Consider the following 25,888-nt stretch of genomic DNA (forward strand, 5'->3'; position numbering starts at 1 on the left):
CGACCAGGCTGCAAACAAACAGCATTACATTCGGATCTCCTGTGTTGAGCTGGACCTGCTTTGTCAAAGCAGGGTTTTAACAGTGAATGTCTGTGTTCAGGTGGACACTATGGAGATGATGCGTCACCCAGAAGAAACCACCAACATGAGGAGGCAGACTGTGGCATCTTACTTTCGTGTAGGTGTTCTCAAAAAAATGTACACATATTTATTTAAGAACAATAAATTAACTTCTTTAAACATGTACATTTTTAAATGTCTTTTGTTTTTAAGATTCTAGAGGGTATCTAATAATCTTGGGGGAAAAAAAAAAAAAATCCATGCCGTAATCTGTTTTATTGTACTTCATGCACAATTGATGAACTTCGACAGTATCAATAGCAGCCAATAGCAAGATCAAAGGAAGACTAGAGACAGTTTGAAAGAATCTATAACCCTCTCTGGCACTCAGGCAATCCAGATAAAATGAATCAAACTTATAATCATAGATGATAAATTAGCATCGTCTGTGATTCTACATCAAAAATGTATTTTATAAAATTAACATTATGTTGTACAACTCAGGACCAGGATAAGTTCTAGTTTGAGAGAGGAAGTTTAAAGACATGAAGCCGTTCCAGCTTCTTATATCATGACAAATGGAGGTCTTTATTTCTGCCTCTCCTCCTAACGCCCGGCTCAAACGTAGATGCTCATTCTGGGTTTCAAATCAGTAAAATCATATTTGACAGCAACTGTGTAGTAAACATTTGAACTGACCAGCTTGCATGCCTAATGAAATCTGAACCCTCTTCAAACCGTTAGCAAACAAGACGTCTCATATTTGTGACGTGTTTGTCCTTCATAGTGGGAATTATCAGATTCCCTTGAACACTAAATGTCAACTTGAAAAGTTTAGGTTCTCAAAGCATCACCAAGTTTAGCACATAATGGTTGTTGGTATAAAGTTTATACCGGTAATCATTAATGAGTACCTTTAACCACTAATTTACACTCATTAATTTGCAGGCAGTTAAACCAGTTGGACACATCTGGAAACGCAGTTTCTGTTTTTCGTTTGTTTGTTTGTTTTTGGACATTTTCCTCTCGTGTTTCAACACACAAAATTGAGAAAAATACATGACAACAGTGTGTATTGGTAATAGTAGTTAGGAAGTCCAACTGGCTTTTCAACCTGCAACTTAGAAGTTTTGGTTCGATGTCAGAGTTCTGACATCGAACCAAATCAAAAGCATTACTGAAACAGAGTATACGCCCCTTTGGAGTGGTAAACAATAACCTGGTAGTGAATGATCAAGTGATTTGAAGTGTAGGCATATCATGTGTGCCTCCTTCTCATACCACTTTTCTGTGGTGATTAAATATTAGCAGTTTTAAATAAACAATATATAACTTTGTTATGGATTTATACTTTAGCATATATGTTATGTAAAGCTAAACCAAGATGCTACACATTTTTTGGGACTTGTTAAAAAATTCTGTGGCATAAAAGGGTCAAGTTAGAGACTCCACATCCACTGTAGATAATTCCAAATCGTATGGATTTAATGCAAATGTATCTATTCAAATGTTGCATTGCTCTGTAATGTTTAATTAATCTCATACTACACTGTGCAGACACTCTGTCTACGCTGATGAAGATTCAATCATCTCGACTTGTAGAATTCTGAAAGTAACTTCAAGTAAAAGGAGTTAGTAATTAATTTAACTTTAAGATGCACAAAACAAAGCATTTCAGGTATATTCTATTTAAATTTCTTTTTAAAAGTGTAGCCTCTCCATGTACAAATTGATTGACTTTAAATGTGACTTTAAATATCACATTTAAAGCAAACATTCAATCTTTAATTTGTGTTTTTGGCAAAGAAATAATTAGATCCTAGAAGTTCTAAACTTTTATACGGTCTGCATTCTTACTCCAAGTTTTTTGCAATATTGCGAAGACCAGCATTACAGTATATGAAAAATATATATAATGCAAAGAAATTTGTCAGATAATAAAAAGTATTTTTGTCCATTCTCTGAGAATTTAGAAAAGGTTAATAATTCAGGTACTGTACAGCTTCATATCAGGCTATGTGGAAAAACTTGTACCTTTTTTTTTTGTAAATAAAATTTGTTTTTACAGTACTCATGATCTCCTCCTCCCACTGTTTTCTCCACAGTACTCCCTGATGGACTTGCTCTCCAAGATGGTGATAGGTCAGCCGCACTTTGTGCGCTGCATCAAACCCAACGATGACAGGCAGGCGCTGCGCTTTTGCAAGGAGAGGGTTATGGTGCAACTGCGCTACACTGGGATCCTGGAGACGGTCAACATCCGCCGACAAGGCTTCTCCCACCGCATCCAGTTCGAGGAGTTTGTCAACAGGTTGTAGCGGTGGTGATGAGATGGGGTTGCGTTTCCACTCTGCGTCGCTGTTCTGCACCCTCCAGAGGGGACGCAGAGCTAGTTAGCGCCGCTCTGTATCACACAAAAACACGAGTTCTTTAATTAGATGGAAGTCCAAGTTGAGCCGAGCAAGAGGCTGAGTAATTGGCAGTCATTAGTGATGGAGCAGCACCTAATCTTTGGACTACTTTAACTGGGTGGATACTGTAGTCTGGGAAAATATGAAAAAATTCAAACAGGGTGGAACTGTAATTATAAGGGGAGATGCATTTTAATGGGTTTTCTTTTACTCTTCATAACAAGAGTTTGTTCTTGCACCAAATGACCTGGAAACGCTCGAACCTAGCCTCCCCGTCCCACTGGTATTATATCAGAACACAATTAAAACAAGCTTCATCATTAGGGGAACTTTATGTAAGGGTGCCTTTTTTTTTCCCTAGAAATGTGGAACATGATCTTATAACTCCCACTTACTTACACAATGCTTTCAACATGGCTTGAACTTGAACATCCTGAGTCATTTCAAGGAAAATAAAAAAACATATTTAGACGAGTCTGAGAGAAAACTCCTCATGTTTGATCAATGTTGCTTTGAAAAATTCATCCACTTCTAATGTGGAGGCTTTAAAATGATCTGAAATTTAATTAACTTGGGCTTTCGGCCAGTAGGAGAAAACTCTGAGATGACGGGTTAGTCTCACTGCTGAAAGGAAGCTTTAAAGTATTTGCTTAATTTTGGTGAGCTGAAACTTTGAGCGAGCTTGTGATGCTTCCTTGCATGTCCTACTTTTGCTCCTCGTTTCAGAGTGATTACTGGAGGATCATGCGTGACTTGACATGAAAACAGTTTTTTTTTTTGTTGTTGTCTTTTTCACGTGTGATTCTGCTGGAGAGAGTGTGCCGCCTCGGTTTTAACCTCGGCTTCTGAGTCGCCATCATCCCACCTGAGCCCGGCCGGGGTTGTGCAGACGGACCCGAATGGCTAAACTGCACCCCTAGTAAAAAACTGATTTAAATTTGCGCTCCCATATCAAAGGCTCGTCTGATGTTGCAGCGCTTTGTATTTACCATCAAAGAAATAACAGGTATCAACAGGAATTAGTATGAAAGGCTTTAGACCAGGCAGGGAGGGGAGTTCAAAGAACTTTTTTCTTCTTGTTGTTCTTCTGTTTTTGACCAACTCCGTGGTGCTGGAGATGAACCAGGGGCTCTGGAGCCTTGATGTCCCTGTTCAAACACTCACAAGCACCCTGTTCTGTGCTGCTATTCTTTAAACTACAACAAGAGAACCCGAACTCAGACAATGTGAGCAATAAGCAGCAGCGGGATGGATGCACGGTGATGGGTCTCAGATGGTTGCATTTTCAACAATCTTGCAACAATATGCCTCTTTGTTTGTCTGAACAGCTGATTTTCCAACTAATCACAGTTTTAAAGGCAAAGACGTAGCGCACGTGGCTGACAAAATTAAAAGTGCTGTGGTTTCCAATTAAATAAAAGAGGACGTCAGGTACAACTTTTCCTCTTTCCACACTTTTTTAGATAATTTTGTTATTTTTGTTGTTGTTTTGCTTTCATAAACAGCTTTCAAATGTTTTTATAGTTCCTTTTTTTGTCATTAACATGTACTAATATACAGATTTCTCTGTACTTTTTGGCATACCAGTGAAAAATCTGTGAAAATCTTTAGAATCAATTAACTTTTAATACATTAGATTACCATCACAGAGAAAAATCTTAATGTTAAAGAAATCATATGTTGCCTATAATGTTACACTGGGAAATAGTTTTTTTTTTTGTTTTGTTTTGTTTTTACAACCCCTACTAATTCCTATGAAACAAATTGTTTTTTAAATCGATCAGCGTATTAAGGAACATTTAATTAGTAGTCTTTGATTTCCTGCTTCCTTGCAGGTAAATATGATGTGACATGAGGCACAAGATTACAAGACAGTCTTCAAAATTGGAAGGACAATAAAACATGTCTTTGCAGTTAAGCGGATGTGTGCAGACCTTTGTAAATAAGGATGTGACTATAGGAAAATATCTGCTTGTCTGAATCTGTCTATCTCTACAACTGAAGCATTAATTGAAAACGTTTTAAACCCCTGGAACAATCTGCATGCAGACCAAAGTTGTAGCCCCCGTCGAGGTGAACAGGAAGGAAAGGGAGGTAAAAATAACTTCCAAAGCTCATTGTTAGAGAACTGCAGGAAATATGTATTTAAAGCTTTTTAGGAAAATCTTTATTTTGTGATTAAAAAAATCTTGTTTTGGGATTTTCAGGTCATTTGCAGAAGTCAAAGGTTTCAGTTTTTGTAATTTTATCTTGTTTGTGTTTGTCTCACAGATATTACTACCTTGCATTTCGCGCCCACCAGATGCCCGAAACAAACAGAGAAAACGCAGTCGCTATACTGGAACGGGCCAAACTGCAAGGCACGGTGTTAGGGAAGACAAAGGTAGCATGATTTCATTCTTTTAAAGTTTGGGTTTGTTTGGGTTTTATTATAAAAACCAAACTTAAAAAGAAAGAGAGCATAGGTGAACTGAATGTCCTTTCAGGTGTTTCTGAAGTACTACCATGTGGAGCAGCTGAACCTGCTGCTGCGGGAGGTGATAGCCCGGGTGGTGGTGATGCAAGCTTACGCTAAAGGCTGGCTGGGAGCCCGCCGATACCGGAAAGTAAAGGAGCAAAGAAGCCGCGGCGCCGTCATCATCCAGTCAGGTGGAGTTCTGTTAACTTAAACAGGAAATAATCGAACATAAACCAAAAACACACAAATGAGTTCCCGTGTTTTGTCTTACTCTGCAAAGCTGGAACAGTTGCAGTTTAAATGTTTAGACGTTTCCTCGTCTCTTTGTGGTTTGTTGTCTGTGAATTTTAGTGAAAGACATAGTTTGATAACCACAGGTTGACCCACGAGGGTTAAGAGCAATGCTTCAGAGCAAACAATAAGGCCTCTGAGAGTTCAAAGGGAGCCGTTCTGTGGCCACCTGGTTTAGCCGTGTTTTGAAGTGGGATCTTGTGTAGTATCTGCAGTCTATTTTGTTTCACAGAGGTAGGTCAGGGATCTCGCTCACACACATTGTTTTCTCCCTCTTCTTCTAGCCTGGAGGGGCTACGCTGCGCGGCAGAATCTGAAGCAGATAAGAAAGGAGCGGGAACAAGCTGCAGTCCGCATACAGTCAGGTACGAAATGTTTATTTTGCTAAGAAGTGCGTCGCGTAGCGATGCGCAACATCTGGACCGTCATGTGTAAATCTGTATGGGAGAAATTTTTCAAAAAGAGCGTGGACAAAGGTCTACAAGCCTTGCATTCTTGTGGAACACCTTTTTGATCTCCCCGAGTAGCCCGCAAAATAGTAATTATTAATTAATAATGCATAGAGAAACGCTTTTGAAAGTTTGGGCAGCATTTGGTCCCCATGTTTCTGAAGAACTGTGCATACTGAGATCCGTCTTTCCTTTCATCTCATTCCCAGTAAAGGCAAGAGAGGGGCTTATCCCTTCTGTTTCCTCACGACTTCCTCTCTCAAATTCCTGGCCTATTACACAGCTCTCACATACCAGAAACAAGATGCCTTTTTATACTGTCAACCTTTTCATCTGAAATGTAAATTAATTCTTACTCAGTGTGCCTTGACGAAGATCAAAGTGGGCACATTAACCTTCCCAGCCCCAGCCCCCCGATCCTCTGAGCCTCTCAGTGGAGGACAAGAGAGGGTGCCAAAAGGGGCTGGAGAGAGGAGGGCAGGGGGAGGAGATCTGGCATTGTTTCCTCTGGCTCTCTTAAGGGCTGCCCTCATCTGCCACATGGAGCTTCTCAGTCGCCTGCACACCTTGTGTAAATGTGCTCCATTAAGCCCTTGTAAATAAAGCTGCTGAATGGGTAAACATGGTTTTGGTGTGAGGAAAGCCTCTCTGTCGCAACTGCCTTTCTTTTCAGACAAGGGTGTTTGTGTGTGGCCGCCGGGGGTTCACGGGATGGTGGGGTGTGGGGGCGGGGGGGACCTGAACCTGACACAAGTGGGGCCTCAGCCCCCAACCCCCCCCCCCCCACTCCTCCCGGCACAGCACTCCAGCACATTCACATTGTGTGTTCTCCGCAGCTTATAGCCTTTGAGGTGGGCTGCATTTGCATCTTGAAAATAAACAGATGCCTTTCAAATGTATGAGCCTGGTGGCTTCTCAGATCTCAGCAGGACCCGAGGGACGTGCTCACCATCGATCAGATTAGGCCATGCAAAGGAGAACCATTGCTCAATAATGTACTTGAGCATTCTTTCCCTGTGCATATAATTTTGGCAGAAAAGCACAAAGCGGGCCGAGGGACTAACCCGGCATGCTTCTTTCACCCTCTGTCAGAATCTTAATACGTCTCAATAATCACACAAGCTCAGCTTTAATGAGTGCTGAATTTATTTCTTTATACATATATTTAAATATTTAGATATATGAACCCCACTGAAAACCTCATGGTTGTCCCACCAAACATTGATTTCTGAGCTCTTCCTGAGTTAAAACATTAGTATTGTTGTTTCTAAATGAATACGAACTTGTTTTCTTTGCATTATTTGAGGTCTGAAAGCACAACATTGTTATCGTTATTTATTCAATTTTTCATTTTCTGCAAATAAATACAAAATGTTTGCTTGGAAGTTTTGAGACATGTCAGTAGTTCATAGAATAAAAGAACAATGTTCATTTTACTCAAACATGTAAAGTAAAATCAGAGAAGCTGATCATTTTAAGTGGTTTCTTAATTTTTTTTCCAATTCTGTATATATGTTATATTCATTCATCTGGAAAATCCTTTTGTTTCATAATTATATCAAAGACTAATATTTTCAAATCTGTATTTCTGTTCATTATGATGATTTTTTTTTAACTTGCAGCCAATAAAAACACAACATCTATTAAAATATTATCTTCAGCTAATTAAATGCCTGCCTTTAATACCTATTTAAAGGTATTAAATGAGTAGTGGCCAGTCAGGTCAGGTTGTTGTGTTTAACAGGTCAAAGTTCTTCAGCTTAACAAATAACCAGAAAACCAACTTTTATAAATGGACAAGTAGAATACAAAGAAAAATCTAAATTTCCCAAAGGTATATTAATCAAGACTAGTATAAAAGATTCGGATCATGACTCTACATTGTATTGTACAACGTGGAAAGGAGACAAAACCACAGAGTTCATCTCATGGTGTCATCCTGTGCAGTTTACAGGGGCCATCGAGTCCGTCACGTCCACGGATCCCCAGGGCAACGATGTCACAACGAGGCCAGAGGAAAGACCACCAAAGAAGAGCACACAAGGTGAGATTAGGATTTATAGTCACCGAGTGTTTCAGTCATTTCCTTTTTTGATTTACTGTGCAAAAGAAGTTCTCTGAAGTAGCCATTTTACTGGGCTGATTTGCTTGGGGTTTCTGTATTTAACCTCCCCACAACATGATTGCTGTCTTTACTTCAATAATCTGTATTGGTGTTATACTTAAATAAATGTAATTTTATCAACTCATTGTGTTAAACCATGTTTGTTTCTGTGACGAACCCACTGAATAAGTTAATTTTGGAAATCCCGTAACAGAGCTATTCATGCTACTAACTTATTAACTCAACCACAGTCACTTTATAATTATACTCCATATTAATATAAGGAATTTCTTGGAAATTATTAGCCACATTTGTACCATCCATTTATGGTTGCCATACCAGTAATATATTTGGTGATACTTGTTTATGGTGTCAAATTCATGCCGAAACTCGATAGGAGAAATATGCCATCCTGATTTAAAAAATGTTTTGTGAGAGCAAGTAATAAGATGTTCTGGCAAAGCCTTCAAAAGCGGTGGTATTGTTATTGTTATTAATATTATTGCCTGATATTACATTGCCAAAAAGTAAGTTGTCAACAATCCCATGTTGTTGGGATGGAAACGATGAATTTCACATGTTTCCATTTATCTGGATAGACTCACTACTACTCACCCAAAGTTCAAGTAAAGTATTCATTCATATAGTTCAAGTCATATTGTCATTGCGATTTTTTACCAACATTATGGCATCTCTCATGTTTATTGATATTGCACAATTTATGCGTTTTGGTTCTGCTGGAGGTTCCTTCCTGTTAAAATGGAGCGATTTCTCTCTACAGTAATTGGGTCAACTTACTTGGATGAACAACTTTTTACTGATATGGATTAAAAGATGAAGCAAATTAGATTTTTCTGGTATGTATACGTTTGGACTGTAATTGAGTCTGAATGTGACCATGTGGCTTGACTGGATTGAAATGAACTGGATTCATCTGATTTAAATTCAAACCAATTGGAGTTTATGGAGCTGCATATGAATTAGACCTTGTTTGTCTTGTAAAGTGCCATGAGATTACATTACATAAATAAAGCCGAACTCGATTTGAACTGAGTTTAAAGTCCTGCATCCTAAACCTGTCATTCATTTTCAACACTCCTGGAAGGGCTACTTTTACCGTGTAGCGAGTTGCTGTTTCACCCCAGAGAAGAAAGCTCCTCCTCGTGCGCCGCCTTTCACCGTTTTATAAATGTAATAAATAACTTTCCACCAAGATAGCACACTTGTCTGACCACAAATAGGGCTGGGCGCTGCACTGGTCTCCAGATGTACGAGCTGGGGGCTTTGTGTTTATTCAGCACATGGGCAGGCCAGTCATTAAGAAAGTATGCGTGAGGCATGAGAGCAGCCACTGACTGAACAGCATCAAATAGACGATAGACTTTGAGCTCTGGGTTTTATCAATTATCACAAATCCCCCGGAAATGTTTCCTACAGTAGCTTTCCATTAAATACGCTATAACACATCAAATGCTAAGCTAATTCACAACAGCAAAAAAGCCTCGTTCAAATGTTTGAATTTTGTGGTCAACACTCATCTCCAGATTTCAGCTCCAAAATACTAGATTTACACATCTGAAAATGTTGTGCTTGTTATATACTCGAACTGAGCCGTGCCTCATTGGGGATTTTCCTCTCCATGTTTACAATCATATTCCTCGGTGAGAAAAACTTCAAACCTCCACTTAACAATTCTGTTTAATCAGTGTTGGAATCTCTCCATATATATTTATTTTGACATGATCTGGCCCATTTTTTCTTCCTGTAAGATCTATATTCTCACCTACACGCTGTTCTTCTCCCTTTTGATTCCCCTCTCCTCCGCCAGGCTTCAGCTCGGTGTTTTGCATCCAAATAGCATCACCAGGCTCCAAACTGGAGGAGATCTCATTCCTCCAGACTCGGAGCATGGATGCTGCTGACATGTTTTGTTGTGTGCGCACACGTGGGCTCTTCTGTGTTTGTTTTTGTGAATAATGCAGCACAAGTGATCGTGCTCAGACAGACGTTCCCAGATATTCCCATTCATATTCAGCAAATTGCATAACATGTATAAAAACATAAACTCAAGATCTTTTCGCGATTTCCTGATGTTGTTGCAGAAAGAAAAGTACTGCAGAGAATTTAAGAGTTGGGGTACTCTGTCTCTTTCTAAAATAATTCACCTGAAAGGTAATAAATAAAATCAGCACTCGGGTAAAGTAATTTGAGCTTAAATGTTGATAGAAGATTAACACATCTGGACTTTTTAATGGCGTTCCAAACCCTGGATGTCCACAGACATCTTGTCCATTTAGCTATCTAAGGCTGACCAGTTTGGGGGGATTTTTCTGCCATGAAATCCAGCTTTCAGACTGAACATGTGTGCTCTTGGATTATGGCATAAAAATCCCCCCATAGAAGAACTGCTAACCAAAGTTTGGTGAGGTTATGTACTCTATCTTATATTACCCTGTTAATACCATCTGGTTAAATTAACTGTTACTATAAAAATAGCAGAACAACTAAAATGAATAACAAAGTTTCCTTAGAAACTTGCACTAAATTCAGCTTTTGTTTATTCTACACTTTATAGTCTTCCACTTCTATGCAAGTAAAGTAAAACACTAATCTATAAAAATAACCTGCTGCTGACACTGTCTTTAAGTGTATCTTGTTACTTGTGATCCGTTTCTCAATCTTTAACTTGGATTGAGAAACGGATCAATAAATCATCACCTGTCCGCTCTAGATCTGTGGTGTAAATCTTAACTTCAACATCAAAATAGTAAGATAATATAATATAGACAGCATTATTATGACAATATTAATCAGTGTTTTGCATTATTTTAGATGCAGCAAAAATTGTTTCTCTGTTTTGAATAAAATCAGTTTGATCTTGTTATATTTCTTCAAAACTGTGTGCTAATATTGTGAAACTGTGTTTTCTTTTTACTTAAAATGATCATTTTGTGACAATTCTAACTAAAATTGAATGTTTTACCAATATTACATTAAAAACATTAAACTTTAACTTAGTCATCTGAGCAAAAGCATAGAATAGCAATGTACAGAATGTACCGTATGATTTGGCAAAGTGCCTAAATGCTCTAATCATTCATCATCTAACAAACTTTTAACTCCCACACCCGGTGCAGCTATATAATATCTATTGTTATTTTGTTTTTAACTGATAAATGTTTACTTCTACAGGTGCAGCCCAAAGACAGAAGAGGCTCATCCAGATGACTTACATGAAGGAAATGTAAGTCACAGAACATCAATAAGCATTTTGTTTCCCTTTAAAAAAAAAAAAGAGAGAAAAAAAAAAAGGCTTCTTGTCTACAAAGCAGCTTTAACCCAGATTATTCTTTGGGAAATTTTTCGAGTCCTTGAGACAAAAGAGTTCTCTTGCTCCAACCTCCGTCTCAGCGGAGAAGACAGGGTGGTACAGGAACGGGGAGAATCAAAAGGCTGGAAATTCACGGCTGAGAATAAATGCTCGCTCTTCCCCCGAGGTGATTTGTCTTTGCGCTCCTCTTTCTACAGATGTTAGACCCCTTTTTTAGTAAAGACCTGAGGTTCTTTGGTAGCACTTTGATATCCTGCTCGGATTCAATATGTGAAATAGAAGAGCCACTCCGTGACTTGGAGCACATCGCAGGCTTTGAAGTCTGATCCAATTTTTGCTGCTCACCATTTGATGTTGAAAGGATGAAATGAGGAAAATGTACAGTTTTTGCCAGTAACTCTGCTGAGCATATGTAAGATTTAAAAAAGCAAAATCCTTTGGAGGATGTACTTAGAAATGTTAAGCAGATTAATACTTTCCTATAGCTCTTTTATTCAAAGATAAAATTAAATATGAGAGGAAGTCTGTGCTGTTCCCCCCCCTCACAATTAAGTCAGTGTGCTGCTTGTTTGCTAGGAGGTAGGACCAGTAAAAAGGGGGATATGCAATTGCATTAGCATTTGATTAACATTGCAAAGCACATTAATGGGTCTCAGTTATATGAGTGCCAAATTGTAAATTGTAAATAAATGAATGCAACATCTACATGACTAATTTGAAGAAGAAAAAAAAAAAACAACACATTAGAAGGCTTGCTTTAACTTGTATGTATTCGTGTGGTGCTTTCATTGACATTGCTCTTCTGGGTGTGTTTACGCCTCCTCTTTCAAGGTTGGCCCTGACAGCCAAGACAGACAAGTGAAAGACATCAAGAGAGACAAAAGCAGAGGAGAAGACGGTGTAACGAAGCCTTGCAGCGAGACAGCCAGGCTGCAAGACGTGCAGTGTAAACAAGGTAAGCCCGCGCGCAGAGCTGGTGGGTGCAGGTAATTACACAAAGAGACAGTAGAAATCCCGCTTTAATGGATAAAGTGCCATTTTTAATATGGGAGCCCTTTCAACCTTTTCATCCTATCCAACTTCCCCCCGCCCCCCACTGCCATTTTTGTTGACAGCAGAAAAAAAAGAGAGAGACCTGCTTTTATGAGTGATCATTTCTGCGGTATTTTAATAACCAGGGTCAGCTCATCACCAGCTTCTTGTGGCAAGTGGAAGGGGTTTGGGGGGGAGGAGTGCTTTGAAAGTGGCACGAGAACTTCAAAAGCTTTGATTTTCCCACGTGGCGGGCTCTTCGCTTTGGATCTCATCAGCGACTCTAATAGACCTGCACAGTGACGGTGACAAGAAAATACACAAACCCTGATTTGTTGAACATATGTTTGGTTTGCTTTTTGCCCCAGGCGATGAATTACATTAATTCCTGCTGCCTGGAAGGGCTGAGTGGGTGGCTGCGCGGGGGGCCTCCGATTACGGCCCTCGCCCAGCCCACCACTGTATGGGCAGCCTCGGTAATAGGGCCCGGCTCTTCATTAAGGCTGTTAGAGGGGTACGGAGTGAGAGGGCCGAGGTGGAACAGCGTTTAGCGGTGCAGCTGAGAGATTACGGGGATTAGACATGATAATGTAACACAGACAGGGCTCTCCAGCGGGCCCAGGATTAGTGTCAGCGCGCCGCAGCAGGTCTGGGTTAGATATCGGCTAATTCGGTAATGCTGCGTACAGGTGACCCCCGCTTGCAGGCTTCATGGCTGCTCAGGGAGGCGGCGTTTGATGAATGTATGGAGTCAGAGTGATTATGGAGAGAAAACACGGCTTTTTGCTGAAATGTGTCTTTGGCCCTGGAGCCTTCTGTCAGAAGACACACGTTTCTGAAGAAACAGCTTAATTGCAGCTCTTGTTTTTCTTCTTTCCCTTTTTAAATTTGAAACTTAGGAGGATGGTGCAGGATGTTTATTTCCACACTTAAAAAGCCACATATCTATTCTATGACTTGCTCAACGCTCTAGTGACTGAATAATTTTAGTAGACATCCACTAATGAAATATTTTAGGCTTATTTTGGATGCCCAGCTTTTGTAAAGTTTTAACCTGGACATACAGATTTTAGGCATTAATGAAAACTTTCATTTGCATCACTCAAACAACCTCCTGGGCTTCCTGCCCTTTGCAGTCATCATTTATTTGCACGAGTAGCAGAGGCGATGTCACACTGTGTGAGAGGGCAGTCGGTGTAAAACGGTTCTCAAGGTATGGTGCATTTACTTATCTGACCAACAATTAATTTTATTTAGTTACATTTTGTTAGGTGCTTCACACAACCAACAGGTTTTTATTGCTCGTTTGTGATTGTTTTGCATCATTAACTTAACAACTCCTCCTTCTGAGCAAATCGCATGGTGACAAGGGAAAGAAAACTGCACTGAATTTACTCATCTGATATATAAAAGGAAAATATATGATGGCAGCCAGAATAAGTAGCCAACATCTCAGTAAATGACATCATTGTCTACACATTTATTATGTGGTTGTATCTGCAGCCAAATCTGTAGGATTGACAAAAATGAGTAAAAACTACCTTATTAATGCAAATTAGTGTTTTTCTGTCAAATATTTTGTGAATTCACAGATCCAATTCTCCCTGCACCTCCTGCAGCCTATTAAGAGTAAGAATTACTCATGCTTCCCCATCAGCCTTTAAAAGTCTGCAATAACACCAGAAAAATTATCACTGGTTATTTTTTAAAACAAGTCAGTAGGCATGTCTGATTGCAACTGGGCCAAACTGTGAACGACCATTATTCCTCCGTAGGAAACACAGTTGTTTCTTGCACCTATTGGGCTTTCTCTAACTTTATGTTAGAAAAAAATCTAGGTTTGAGTCATCGTCATGCAGTAGCAACTTCTGCAGTGAAGAGAGTTGCTGGGACCTTCTCAAGGTATGGTGCATTTACTTATGTGAAAATAATCAGATTTTTTTTTTGTTTGTTTGTTTCTTACCAGTTTGGTGTATCTACTAAAGGGGTCAGAGGTCAACAAATGGGGGGTTTTGGGTGGTGTTTGAAAAAATAAACTAAAAAACAAAAATGGTTCTGGTTAAGCATATTTATGCTACAAATGTTCCTCAGCCAAGAGCTTTGATGTGAGTCTCTTCTGCTGTTCATTTGTAGGTCATTAAGTAATTTACATCTGGGTCACATCTAAAACAAATTAAGGGCTTATGTGGGTGTATATATTGGCTATGTTGTTTTTTTTTTCTAAAATAAAGCTAAAATAATGCAAAATAAAATGAAAATTCTTCACAAACTAAATAAGAATGTTCTCTCCAATCATGGCAATCAAAATCCACATTTTTAAGTAAATTAACTTCTCTGGATAAAAAGTTTATTCAAAGAGACAGATTAAAGAAGATTGATTGCTTCATTTAATAAAAGACTTTGAAAGCTAAACTCCTTTAGGCTTCAAGTTACAAAGGCCGTGTGGTAAAGACTGATATTTTGTGATCTTGTAACCCCTCCTGATTTATCTTGGGGGGTTTGAGGTTTCAGTTCAGACCTAATGGGATACTTCTCTCCCACTGTCATCCTCCAAACATTTTCCACTACGTCTGCCACTGTTGCCGTTCTTTTGGTATAAAGAAATACGAATTTAAGGCATGGAAACCATTTTTGCCTGTTCCGATTTATTTAGATCTCCTGGACTTCTTCAACTAACTCTGTTTTTTGCGCAAAGGGTGCGCAGATTTCGAGGCATTCACTGTCACCCCTTTTACCGCCTCGTTTACATTCTGAGGTCTGCTTGTGGCGTCTTCAGGAAACCCCATTTGAATATGTTGAGGGAGGCCACGGTGGCTCAGGCACCCGGGGCACACTTTGATCCCCGCTGATCTGAGAGGCCTCTGAGCGAGTCGGGTAAGCCTTGCCCCCTGCCAGATGTTTGGAGAGCAGGGCTCCTTCCTGCGTCTCATCCTGCTGTCGCCTCTGGTGATCGCGTCGGGCTGCAGCTCGACCCGCACTGTTTCGGGACACCAGTGGAGAGAAACAGAAAATTAGCCGTGGAAATCGAATTACTCCACCCCTCCAGACACGTGCACCGGCACACACTCTGCAAGCCGCCTCCATGATGGTAAAACACAGAGTGGGCTGAGGGAGGGGGGGAGGGGGGCGTGACCTGACGGACGTTGGGTCGTTTCCGTGTGATCCAACTAAGTTGGGTTAGATTTGTTTCTTTTAAACCTGACACCAAGCTAATCAGCCGCTCCCACTTTTTTTTTTTTAGATAAATGCTCATCTGTATTTTATGGCAGAAAAACAGCATTAAAGCAGTTTGTACTCCAGGCAACACTAACCTTTGATTTCCCGTGTTTTGTCAGTGAAAACGCCACACATACAGCATGTTGTCATGTAAGCCGCACATATGAGACGACGCCTTCCTTCGTCACCTGTCAGCCGCCTGAATATTAACACAGCACGTTGGGAAAATGAGTCACAGAGGCGTGCGGAGAAAGAAAGCTTTCTGCTAGCAAGTGGCAGATATGATCACAGTGCTGCTTATGCTGCTCAGCGTGGTAAACAGGATGGTGCCGAGGATCAGTCAGAGCTGACTTTATGATTTATGAAAGCCGAGCTACTTATGTTAACAGGCTTTCTGCAGATTATAGTTGTGGTAAACATTCGTGTCAAGAGAGAGGCAGATAAAGTGGAGCCACAACACAGAGCCCAATTACTTCTGTGCCTTGGAAAGTGGTTAACCTGGTTGTTCAACAAAGAAGGAGAGGAATACGTCGGAAGTTCGACTTTTAGAGTTATTCTTATGTCCCCCCCTCTGTGTATAACACGGTTCAAGTCAATAAGAATTGATTTTGTGTGTCGCCCTGAGCTCTTTCTGCGCTTCAGAGCTGCAGCTTTTACCCACACCGAGGTCACACTCGAAACCACATCTTGTTTTCCTTCCCTCCCTCAACTTCCCACATGTCGTCCCACAAGGGTAACAGCCACCAGGTGCTGCTCCACAAACTTCCACCACTTCCAAATCAGCAGCAGCAGCGTCAGCATCACTGTATCAACACGCATCTGTCAGACAAATGATCCACCCTCTCCGTGTTCTCTAGACAAATACTCTCCCACCCTCTTTCTGTCTCTCAGCCTTTTGATTCATCTAACTGTCTCCGCGTATCGCCGTGTCTCTGCCGGATGCCTTGAGTTTTAGGCAAATTACAGGCTCGACGTAGCGGCAGCGGAGATTTGGAGGGGATAGGAAAGACTCAACTTAACGGAAGGAGTTGCCTCTGTCTGACGCTACCTACGTAATCCTCTTAATGTCAGTGGGAGTAGTTAACAGGATGTACTTCCAAACTACTCATCATCACAATTCCAGCAGAATAATCTCCCCAGACATAAAAGCAAGGTGCAGAAATTATGCTCTTGATGCTCTTTAATTTTTCTCATGATTTAGTGTACGGCGCTTAGCTAACATATTCAAAAACCTTGAACTTTTCCATATTTTGTTACAGTTGCAAACTTCAAGAGAGCACTGTTCAAGTCCACCATGCAGAAATGGAAAGAGAATGGCAGAACCTCAAACCTGCCGAGACATGTTAGTCCGACAGCCAAGTATCCCGTGGAATGTGGGAGAGCTGCAGAGATCCGAAGCTCAGATGGACGAATATGTTCACACACAGCTATTAGTCAGACTAAAATGTGATTTTTGTTTCTTTCTTTCTTTGCCTATGTCTAAAACTCTACTTGTGGCAGAAAACTAACTCCACACACGTCACCAGGGTGAAACATGGTGGTGGTAGCATCACGCTGTGGGAATGTCTTGTTTTTTTTGTTTGTTTTTTTTTGTCAGCTTGGACTGGGAAGCTGGTCAGAAGATGAATGAAGCTAAATGCAATTCTGAATGAGAACATGTGACCGCCAGAAGTATTGAACCAAGGGGTGATTGATTGAGGGTTTACACAACACCAGCACACTTTTTAGATCTTTATTTACTAAAGAATAATATGCAAACTTTCAATGTCTTCTTCTGTACAGTGAAATGGCTATTTTGTGTTGGTCTGTCATGTAAGATCCTAATAAAATACTCCAGAGCTTGTGGTTGCAACGTGACAAAATGTGAAAAACTTAAACATCTATGCATCTGTTTGCAATGCATTATATTAAGTCCTTATCCAAACCAAAAACCTGCTAGTTTTTTTTTTTTTTTTTTGTATATTTGTAGCTGCAACGTTAATAACTGGATATTCATCCAGTCCAGAGACAAAAACAAATGACCTAACAAATTAACCTAACAAATTAATTTGTAAATTAACAAATTAACTGTTTTTGGCTTGTTTTACTTGTTCATGTCTCCTCACTGCTAACTTACTTTATTTCACAGATTCTGTGCCACAGTTATAAATTGCTTCTGTTAAAAAATCTGACAAATGATCCACTTTAGCAAAGTTCAGAACATTTTTCCTGAAGTCCAAGTTCCAAAAAAAAAAAAACAAAAGGAAAAAAAAAAATCCCCTGTCAAGCCAGATGATTGATTTCGGTGTGAAAAATTGCTTGTAAGTAACAACATCCTCTGCTTGCGTTAGTGAAAACAGATGCAGGAAGTGCCCTCATTCGGTAATATCTGCTACATTTGATCAGCTTGTCCTCTAATTTAAAGCACATGAGTCGGTGCTTTAGGAGCAACGTGCAAAATGACAAAATCCTTCCTCGAGAAGTTCTGGAAATCCTCTTCAGGTTCTGATATCTGTGCAGACTGCCGTCTGCATTTGTGTCTGGTTTTGTGCGTGTGTTTCTGTGCATGTGTGCGAAGAGGCTGAGGTAAAGAGAGGGGTCTGGGTTGCACATGCTTCATTTAGACATCAAAGGCCTTTGCTGATGATTTTTCCTTATAAACCATGCCTTTTGGTGCCTCTGCTCTCTCCATCTGAATAAACAAAGCCCAAATGGGTTGTCTGGGAATAGTCAGGTGATTGCAGCACATGATATTTGAAGTAAATCGATATATCTCTAATTTATTCCACTAAAAAAACCTTTTCGGCGTCTCTTTTATGTTGTTTCTGAGAAACATTCTGGTTTTTTCAAGAGATTTCAAAGTGGTATTTGGAGATGTAACAGAGCTCATCTGCTGCTCTTTGAAAATGAAAGAGGCACCTATCACAAAAATAATCTCAGCCCCTTTTTTTATCTCAAGGAGCAAACATGTAGAATATGTAAGTCTCTCACTGCGAGGAGCAAACTCTGCTTGGCTTTCTTTTGATATGGAGAAATCAATACTGCATGAAATGCTCTGCCTCTGTATTCCCAGCTGACTATTATTCCTTCCCACCCAAAACAGCAGATATTACCCACCATCATTTAGCAAACCCCCGACGCAAGCCACCGCCTGACCCCTTCCTTTCTCCGCCTGCCAATGTCCAAGCGGGACTCCGATGCCAGAGGCCTGTTGGCAGCCTCCCGGCCTGAAATATATCTGCAGGAGCAGCATTCCTCTGGGGCTGGCCTGGATCAAATGGCAGCGATTTCCCAAACAGAGGCAGAGAGATGGGAGGCTTGACCCGTCCTCTGATCTGCAGCGCGCTCTAATCGCTGCAGGTCAGAGCGGATAAATAGTGAGGCTGAACTTCGGACCTGATTGGCAGATGGAGATCCAGTAGAGGAGCATATTTTTATTAAATCATCTAATGGTGTTTTTTTTTTTTTTTTTTAAGTATTTTTCCACTGTGGTATGAATTACAGTACTTTTCTACATAAGTGGCTGCAAACTATCCAGAGAACCTGGAGAAAATGCACATTTTAAATATGCTCATGTAAAAAGCGCAGAAGCAATTAGAATCAGTTGTCATCAAGCTAATTTGTCTTTCAGAAACTGATGTAAAATGTTAGTTAGAATGGGGAATGTACTATATATTAAAGACCCTGGAAAGATTCCAGATTTCACCATTAGGCTCCTATCATCTGTGCTTCTAGTCAAATTGATGGTTTAACAACAAGAATAAGAAAGAAAATAAAAGATAAACCAACAAACAGACTGAAGCTTAACCCAACAAAACCATAAGTCTGTATTTACAACCTTCCCCCATCAGCAGTTTGTCCAGACGTTGCGCGTTCACAGTCACTTTCACTGACTTTCAGTGGTGCCCTTATGCCAATGTGTTTTTCAGTCCTCTGTTTGACACTGGTGTTGGATTTCAGTGGTCAGATATTAGATCTGGCACTGTATTATTTTTATTTTCAGAACTATAAGCACCGTGAAATCCAGTCGGCCATGATAGCTGGAGAAAAAAAGGAATCTCCAAGCTTAGATGTAGGTCTGATGCATTTCCAACAGAGAAGCCCTCTGTTTCATTGTGGGAGGTTTGCTGCACCACAACCATGACTCAAATTAAGTAACGGTGACATTGGCGGGTAATGACTTTGTATTTATTAGCCAGTATAAAACCAACTCCATCAGCATGGTCACCTTTGAGGCATCGAAGGGACTCGAGGCGCCCAGACCTCCATTAAATCCAGGTCAGCCATGTTCAGGAAGCTTTAGACCTGCTAATATGGAACTGAACATTAGACCATTAAAACAGCAAAAATGATGAGGTAAACAACAGGGTTGACTGTTGCCAGCAATGACATTCACATTATTGACTGGGAAATATTTAGTTGCACAAACATTTTATCTCAACAACATGCTGAGAGCCACTGAGCTCCTGAGACGGATGCGTGTCCAGGTATTGGGTTTCATAATGAAGATGTCAGAGCCTGAATTTAATGGTTATTATAATATTACATGTATTAACATTTACATTTATTTTAACCAGTTCTTATTGTATCATAAAAAGATCAAAAACTGATTTATTTTTAAATTAGATTTAAATAATCAGAGTCTTGCAAAGGTATTCACACCCCTCTGACATGTTCACATTTGTGGCTTATTACAATAACAAACATTAATGTGTCTTATTGGCATTTTATAAGACAGACCACCACAATGTGTCGTGTAATTGCTAAACAGAAGGGGAGCAATGCATGGTTTTGTATTCAGCCCCTTTTATACAGATGCCACCAAATAAAATCTACCGCAACCATCTACCTACTCATGTTGCCTGTATAGCTTGTGCCTGTGGATAAATATAGCTAATTGGTGAGTTTGCTGGAGAAGATTAAAGAAGTTTTTGGTTGTAGCATGACTAAATGTGAAAAAGTTGAGGTGTGTGAATACTTTGGCAAGTCACAGAAGGTGCTATTGATGCAACCCAATGCATTTTTAAGAGGGATAAACCCCTTTCCACCCCCAAAGCATTTTATTCCCCCTTGCATTTATGAAAATTCTTTAAGTATCCTCAAATACTCGTGGGTAACAAGGATTCACACAGTGGGCAGTTAGCGCCTCCGAGGCACGGATAGATAAGATTCACGGTAGAAGTTAGCCAATATCTCAGAACTGACAGGAACTTTTGCTAAGTGTGACTTTAGTAAACTCGTGCAGGTCTGAATAACATCAAGAAAGCCGAGGGAAGATTGGAGGGATGGAGGGGGACGCTGCTCTTTGATGTGCAGGATTGAGATGTGATGAGGTCTGTTCAAAGTGAGCACAAAGTAGTGTTAAGATGGAAAGAGCAAATGCTGCTTTAGTCAAGGTAGACATGGTGAGTTGGAAGGAGATGATGAAGAAACGTCGTGTCTCCACCAAAACCAAAGGGAGATGAAACGTTATCGGGCACTAAATATAGATGCTGTCTCGTGTCTCGGATTTTGTAATGTGTGGATTTTTTTTTTAATCAAAGTTGGGCGAGGGTGGAAAGCCATCATCAAAATCGTCCATCCATCAGTGCATCCAACCATCTATCCATATTAAATTCCCGTTTTAGCACAGAGGATGCCGGTTGCTTGTCTCCGATGGCCAGCATATGACACTTTGGGTGAATTTTGAACATGTGTTTAAATGTGTATACCAAGGCTCCCTATGGCAAATAGTTAATTACAGAAACTCATTTTGCGTACGACTTTCAGCTCTTTATTTGTACATTTAAACTTCGGCTTCTGGACTAAACAATTAAAGCCTGACAACTCTCAGCAAGCCTCATTAAATACAACAACTTGCACTGCAATTACAGGACATCATTGTTAACCTCATTAATGAAAGAAATGGTGAGTGTGTTAAAAATAGATTACTTTTTATCAGTATGCTCAATTAAATAAAAAAAAATGCTTTTATAGAAAGCATTATTGGCTTAATCATGTAATGGAGATGAGGATGGTGTGTTCAGGGTGACATGCAGACTCAGTTTCTAGTTAAATAGTTCTTGGTTAAATGAAAATAGGTTTTAAATCTAAATCTACCAGGGGTATAAACAATCTGTAGCTTAACTGAAGCCCTGAACATTAAAATGCAGCATCATCTGGTGAGAACATCTTCATGGCTTTATTTCAACAAATCCTGTCACGACTCCAGAAAAGACCAGATTTGTAGATCAGACCTATAGACGTCTTTTTGACCGAGCTTCCCACCTGAGCTGCAGCTCCTCCAGAGTTACAGTCAGTTTATGTGGACTGCCACGCTCTTTCCATTTTGATGTAATGATTGATTAGATGGAGCTTTCCCTTCCTTGGTCTTTGTGATGCTTTTTGTTCGCCAATGTTCTCTAACAAACATTTATGACCTTCATAACACAGAGGGATTTATGCTGAATTCAAATTATATGCATCTGAACTCTATATTTCAGTTTTGTTGCTTCTAAATGTAACTAGGATTTCATTCAGGGTATCAGAGTAAAGACAGTACAAAAACATGCAATTGGTTTAGATTTTTATTTGAATATATATGCATATAAACTATAGGCATGTCATATTTCCTAAAACACTCCAAAGTTTGTGACTATAATGAGACAAAATGTAAAAAAAAAAAAAAAAAGAAATTTATATATATAAATAAAGTTAGGAATACTTTTCTAAGGGACTAAACCTCTGTATTAATTTTTGTCAGAGTTGTTACAACTTTTGTAACATTATTTGTGTTTGCTTTATAATTGGCACCTAGTGAATTCGTTTTTACGACAAGTCTGCTCTGATTGGTCTGTGCCGCAGAGTTTCGCCTCTGAATGCTTCCTCTGCAGCAGCACGAGAAACACCAACACATCCTGCTGTGCACCTGTTAGGAGAGATATAATTCTGAGTGATTTATACGTGTGGATCTTTGTAAAATTAAGCTGTTATTGAGTCATCTCATCAATGAAATTACGTGATTGCATTTTAGTGAATTTTAAAGCATTTCACTTGCTTTTTCAGTCACGCAGATTAAAAGAGTCGAGGGCAGATTGTGCTTACTGCTGCTGTCGTCATCGTTGGTATCGTGCCGGTGCTTGTTGTTGTTGTTGTTGTTGTTGTTGTTGTTGAGCCTGCTTGGATGGCTGCCCTCATTTTCTCCCTCTGTTTCAGGTTCAGTGACGAAGCCGCAGCAGAGGACTTCTCGTCGTCGTGGCCAGCAGCCCAAGCTGCTCAACAGCCCTGAAGACAGCCTGTACTACAACCAGCTAAATGTGAGTTCAAAGTGCCGATAAAGGCCTTTGTCTGAGTTTGGTTCCAGATGATAATACAATTAAACCTACCTGTGCCAGACCCTGGAGCCCCACCCCCACGCTCCTCTGCCTCTTGTCTTGAACATGTGCTTATGCTCTTTATCTGTTGCTTTCATGTCAGGATGTCTGCCTTCACGGTGAATAATTGATGTGGTTTATCAAAGCCGAGCAAGATGCATGCTTCATCAGACTCACTTGAGCCCTTTGATCAGAAAAAAAATTATGCTGTGACTTCTGATATTATCAGCATCTGCTCGCATTCAACACAAAATCACTTTGAATTAAAAATTAATGACTCTCTGCTCATCTTTTGACTGTGTGCTCTTGGCCCTTTCCTCAGAGAACTCTGGATCACCAGGGGAGCAAGAGGAAGCCGAGAAAACTTGGGTAAATAACTGCTTTCCTACTTACAGCGACTCTAAACAGAGCAGGCCCGTTGTGGGATCGGAAAATCCAGAAATGGAGTTGTTTTCTTACAATGTAAATGGAGAGCTGAAAATAACGCTTTTTTTTTTGTTTGTTTGTTTTTTTATGGGAGGAAGCTCTGCGTCACTATAGAGTTGGGGGGGAGAGGTGCACATTAGGCTTTTGTCAGGATGTTCATTTTAATTGTTAAAGACCTGACTTTGCACTATAAATGACACAGTTTGAGTTAAACACCTGACTGCACGCCTGCTGCGTCTGCAAATATTGCCTCTTTTTCCTCGGATCATGAAAAACTTCATCACTGCCCGCTCTATCCAAGTTTTTCACTCCTGTCTTCTCACACATCACAGTCAAATCAAAGTGCTGGACGGAGAGGACGAGTACTACAAATTACTGTCAACCGTGGAGTCGATCCCTGAGGAAGAGCACGCGACTGAACCCCCTCCCACCCTTTCCAACGGGCCCCTCGTCAGTCAGCGCTGAAGCTCTGTGTCAGTGTCAGCCGGTAAGAAAGATACATCAGACACAGAGACAGACAGACACTCCAAAGGAAAACCGCTCTGTGTTGGCCGCGCTTTGGTGGGAAGAACAAGTGGAACTGGTGCAGGAGAAGCAACTTGTGCAGACATTGTGCTCTGGTCTGTTAATCCAAAGGGCTCTGAGTTTGTATGAGTAGCTCACTTACCTTTTCTGGCATTATTGTACAGATGCACTGCTCTTGCACATTGTCTTTTGTTCTATTGGTAGATGGCTGCCCCATTTCCTATAAGAAAAAAAAATTCTGGTCAAATGAAAATATTTTACATATGTGCCAGGGGTATGAATAATTTTGTGTCTTACTGTTATTTTCTTTCTTTTTTTTTTGGTTTTTCTTTTTAATTCCTAGTCTTCTTAAGTTTTATTTAGTTTTTACCCAGATGGTCCACTTAGGAGTCTACAACAATAACAACTTGCAGGATTTCTCTTTTGTCTTTGGCAAAACACTACAAGCCATTCCTCCAGCTAGTGCTGGACTGTTTTGGTTGTATTTACCCAGAATGCCCTCCGCTATAGTACACTTCCTGCTTTTGGAGCGGTCTCCAGTCTGTTTGCATTCACATATGCATTCGAACCGCCCCAGAGTTCATTTTAACCAAAACGAAACCCAGGTTTTTAGACAGACCAGAATTCACTTTTCTGATCTGCACCAGAGTTCAACTACATTTTCACACCTCTCAAAACAAAGCAGACTTTCTTGGCAAGTGAACTAGAGTTCTGGGCTGGTGTGAAGGCATCCTAAGTTGGCAAAACTGACTCAGAAAGATTGACAGAGCAACTTCACTGTATCTACTTCAAGTCTCCTCCTCTTGCTTCCTGAATGAAGTTGTTTCCACATGTTATGAAGGACATTTTCTGTAAAACATTCTTCTTACGTCTTCTGTTCTCAATCTAGCTTCATTTTAAAAACTGATACTGACACTAATTTAAATCTTCTTCCCCCAGTAAACACTTCTACTCAGAAAAGTGTTGCTAGCATGACCGGTTAGTGCTCAGTTTTTGTTCATGTTCATGGATCAGAAAATAAATCTGAGCAGGGAGTCACTGGTCAAGCTAACCATCAGCGACCAGCTGATTTCTCTGTACAGCTCTACATTACTGAGTTTTTTTTTCTGTTACTACAAAGGTTGTGTCAACAAATAGCTTGACAATAGTGAGATTTACTCTTGCAAAGTTGTTCTTTGCCTTTATTTGCTTCCTGAACAAGATAAAATTGATTTATTTTTTATTAATAGATAAAATTCTGCCACATGTTCAAAGCTTTGCTCAGGTGACAGATTGCTGTGAAACTTCACAGACGTTCCTTTATGATCATGTTAATCATAATAGACAGAAGGAAAACATCGTGTGGTGGTGTTGGAAGAGTGTACGACGTTAAAAATCAGTTGTAATAATAAAACACTCGCACTAGAGCCACATATGGCTGAAATTAACTCTTAATGTCTTTGTTATTCGTTTACATTCTTATTACTTTTTTTTGATAGATTCATGAATATGTAACATTTGAGAAATAAATCCAAACATCTGAGGTACAAAAAATAAAATGAAAAAAAAAAAACATCCTCCTCTGTGTGAGTAAAACCATTCCCTGAAACAGTTACACCATGTGGTTTACATCTTTAACAAACATTTTCCAGCTCTTTTCCACATTTCCGACGAGAAGCCCCTCATCCCGCAGCAAGCCTCCAGCCTAAGCAGTGTTAACATGAAATTGAAACATCTACCTATTTCCAAACCTCGTGTCTCCTGTCTCACACTGATCCAAAGACAAATCCCTGCAAAACCCAGAACTCTTTCGACGAGTTCTCCCTCTGCGAGTTGGCTTTAGTTAGAGGGGCTTTGTGCTGTCTGAGAGCAGAGAATCACCAAACGGAGCTTCACAGAGGCTGAGCTCGACCTCACTTTGAATTTCACCCTAAATACAGAAAAAAAAAACCTTTTAAGATGTGAAGTGTCGGAAATGCAGGGCTGGCGAGTTGATTTGTGGAGCTTTTTTTTTTTCTTTTCAATTTGCATATCATTTACTGCATCTTCCTTTGTTGACACCCGAGGGCCTGAGAAGAGATTTTGATCTTAATAGGAAGAGTAGGGTGGTATGAGTGAGGATCTCATCCTCCTTATGCTCAGCGGGAAAAACATTAGAGCTCTGCATTGATAGCGAGACTGGCTTCACTTAGGTTGGATTTACAGGAATCCTGGTGAGTTTAAAGAGGCCCAAAGAGTTCAGTGTTGGGAGGGTTGGATGCAGGTTGGTGCATGA

The 25,888-nt window shown here is 40.1% G+C and overlaps 1 protein-coding gene across 1 annotated transcript in view; it reads left to right on the plus strand.

Annotated features, from left to right (window-relative positions):
* The window catches only part of myo3b (myosin IIIB), a 71,328-nt gene extending 46,720 nt beyond the window's left edge, over positions 1-24,608 (plus strand). Inside the window, exons 25-35 of the mRNA XM_088000858.1 lie at positions 101-178; positions 2,166-2,371; positions 4,743-4,854; positions 4,958-5,120; positions 5,505-5,585; positions 7,617-7,713; positions 10,966-11,017; positions 11,936-12,059; positions 22,526-22,626; positions 23,006-23,052; positions 23,442-24,608. Of these exons, the coding sequence (XP_087856984.1) occupies positions 101-178; positions 2,166-2,371; positions 4,743-4,854; positions 4,958-5,120; positions 5,505-5,585; positions 7,617-7,713; positions 10,966-11,017; positions 11,936-12,059; positions 22,526-22,626; positions 23,006-23,052; positions 23,442-23,574 (1,194 nt within the window). The 3' untranslated portion in view covers positions 23,575-24,608. The remainder of the gene's footprint in view (positions 1-100; positions 179-2,165; positions 2,372-4,742; positions 4,855-4,957; positions 5,121-5,504; positions 5,586-7,616; positions 7,714-10,965; positions 11,018-11,935; positions 12,060-22,525; positions 22,627-23,005; positions 23,053-23,441) is intronic.
* Positions 24,609-25,888: the final 1,280 nt, after the last annotated feature.

Source organism: Poecilia mexicana, unplaced genomic scaffold (assembly GCF_051168715.1).
Source record: "Poecilia mexicana isolate PSO_F unplaced genomic scaffold, ASM5116871v1 scaffold_2, whole genome shotgun sequence".
Classification (NCBI taxonomy): domain Eukaryota; kingdom Metazoa; phylum Chordata; class Actinopteri; order Cyprinodontiformes; family Poeciliidae; genus Poecilia; species Poecilia mexicana.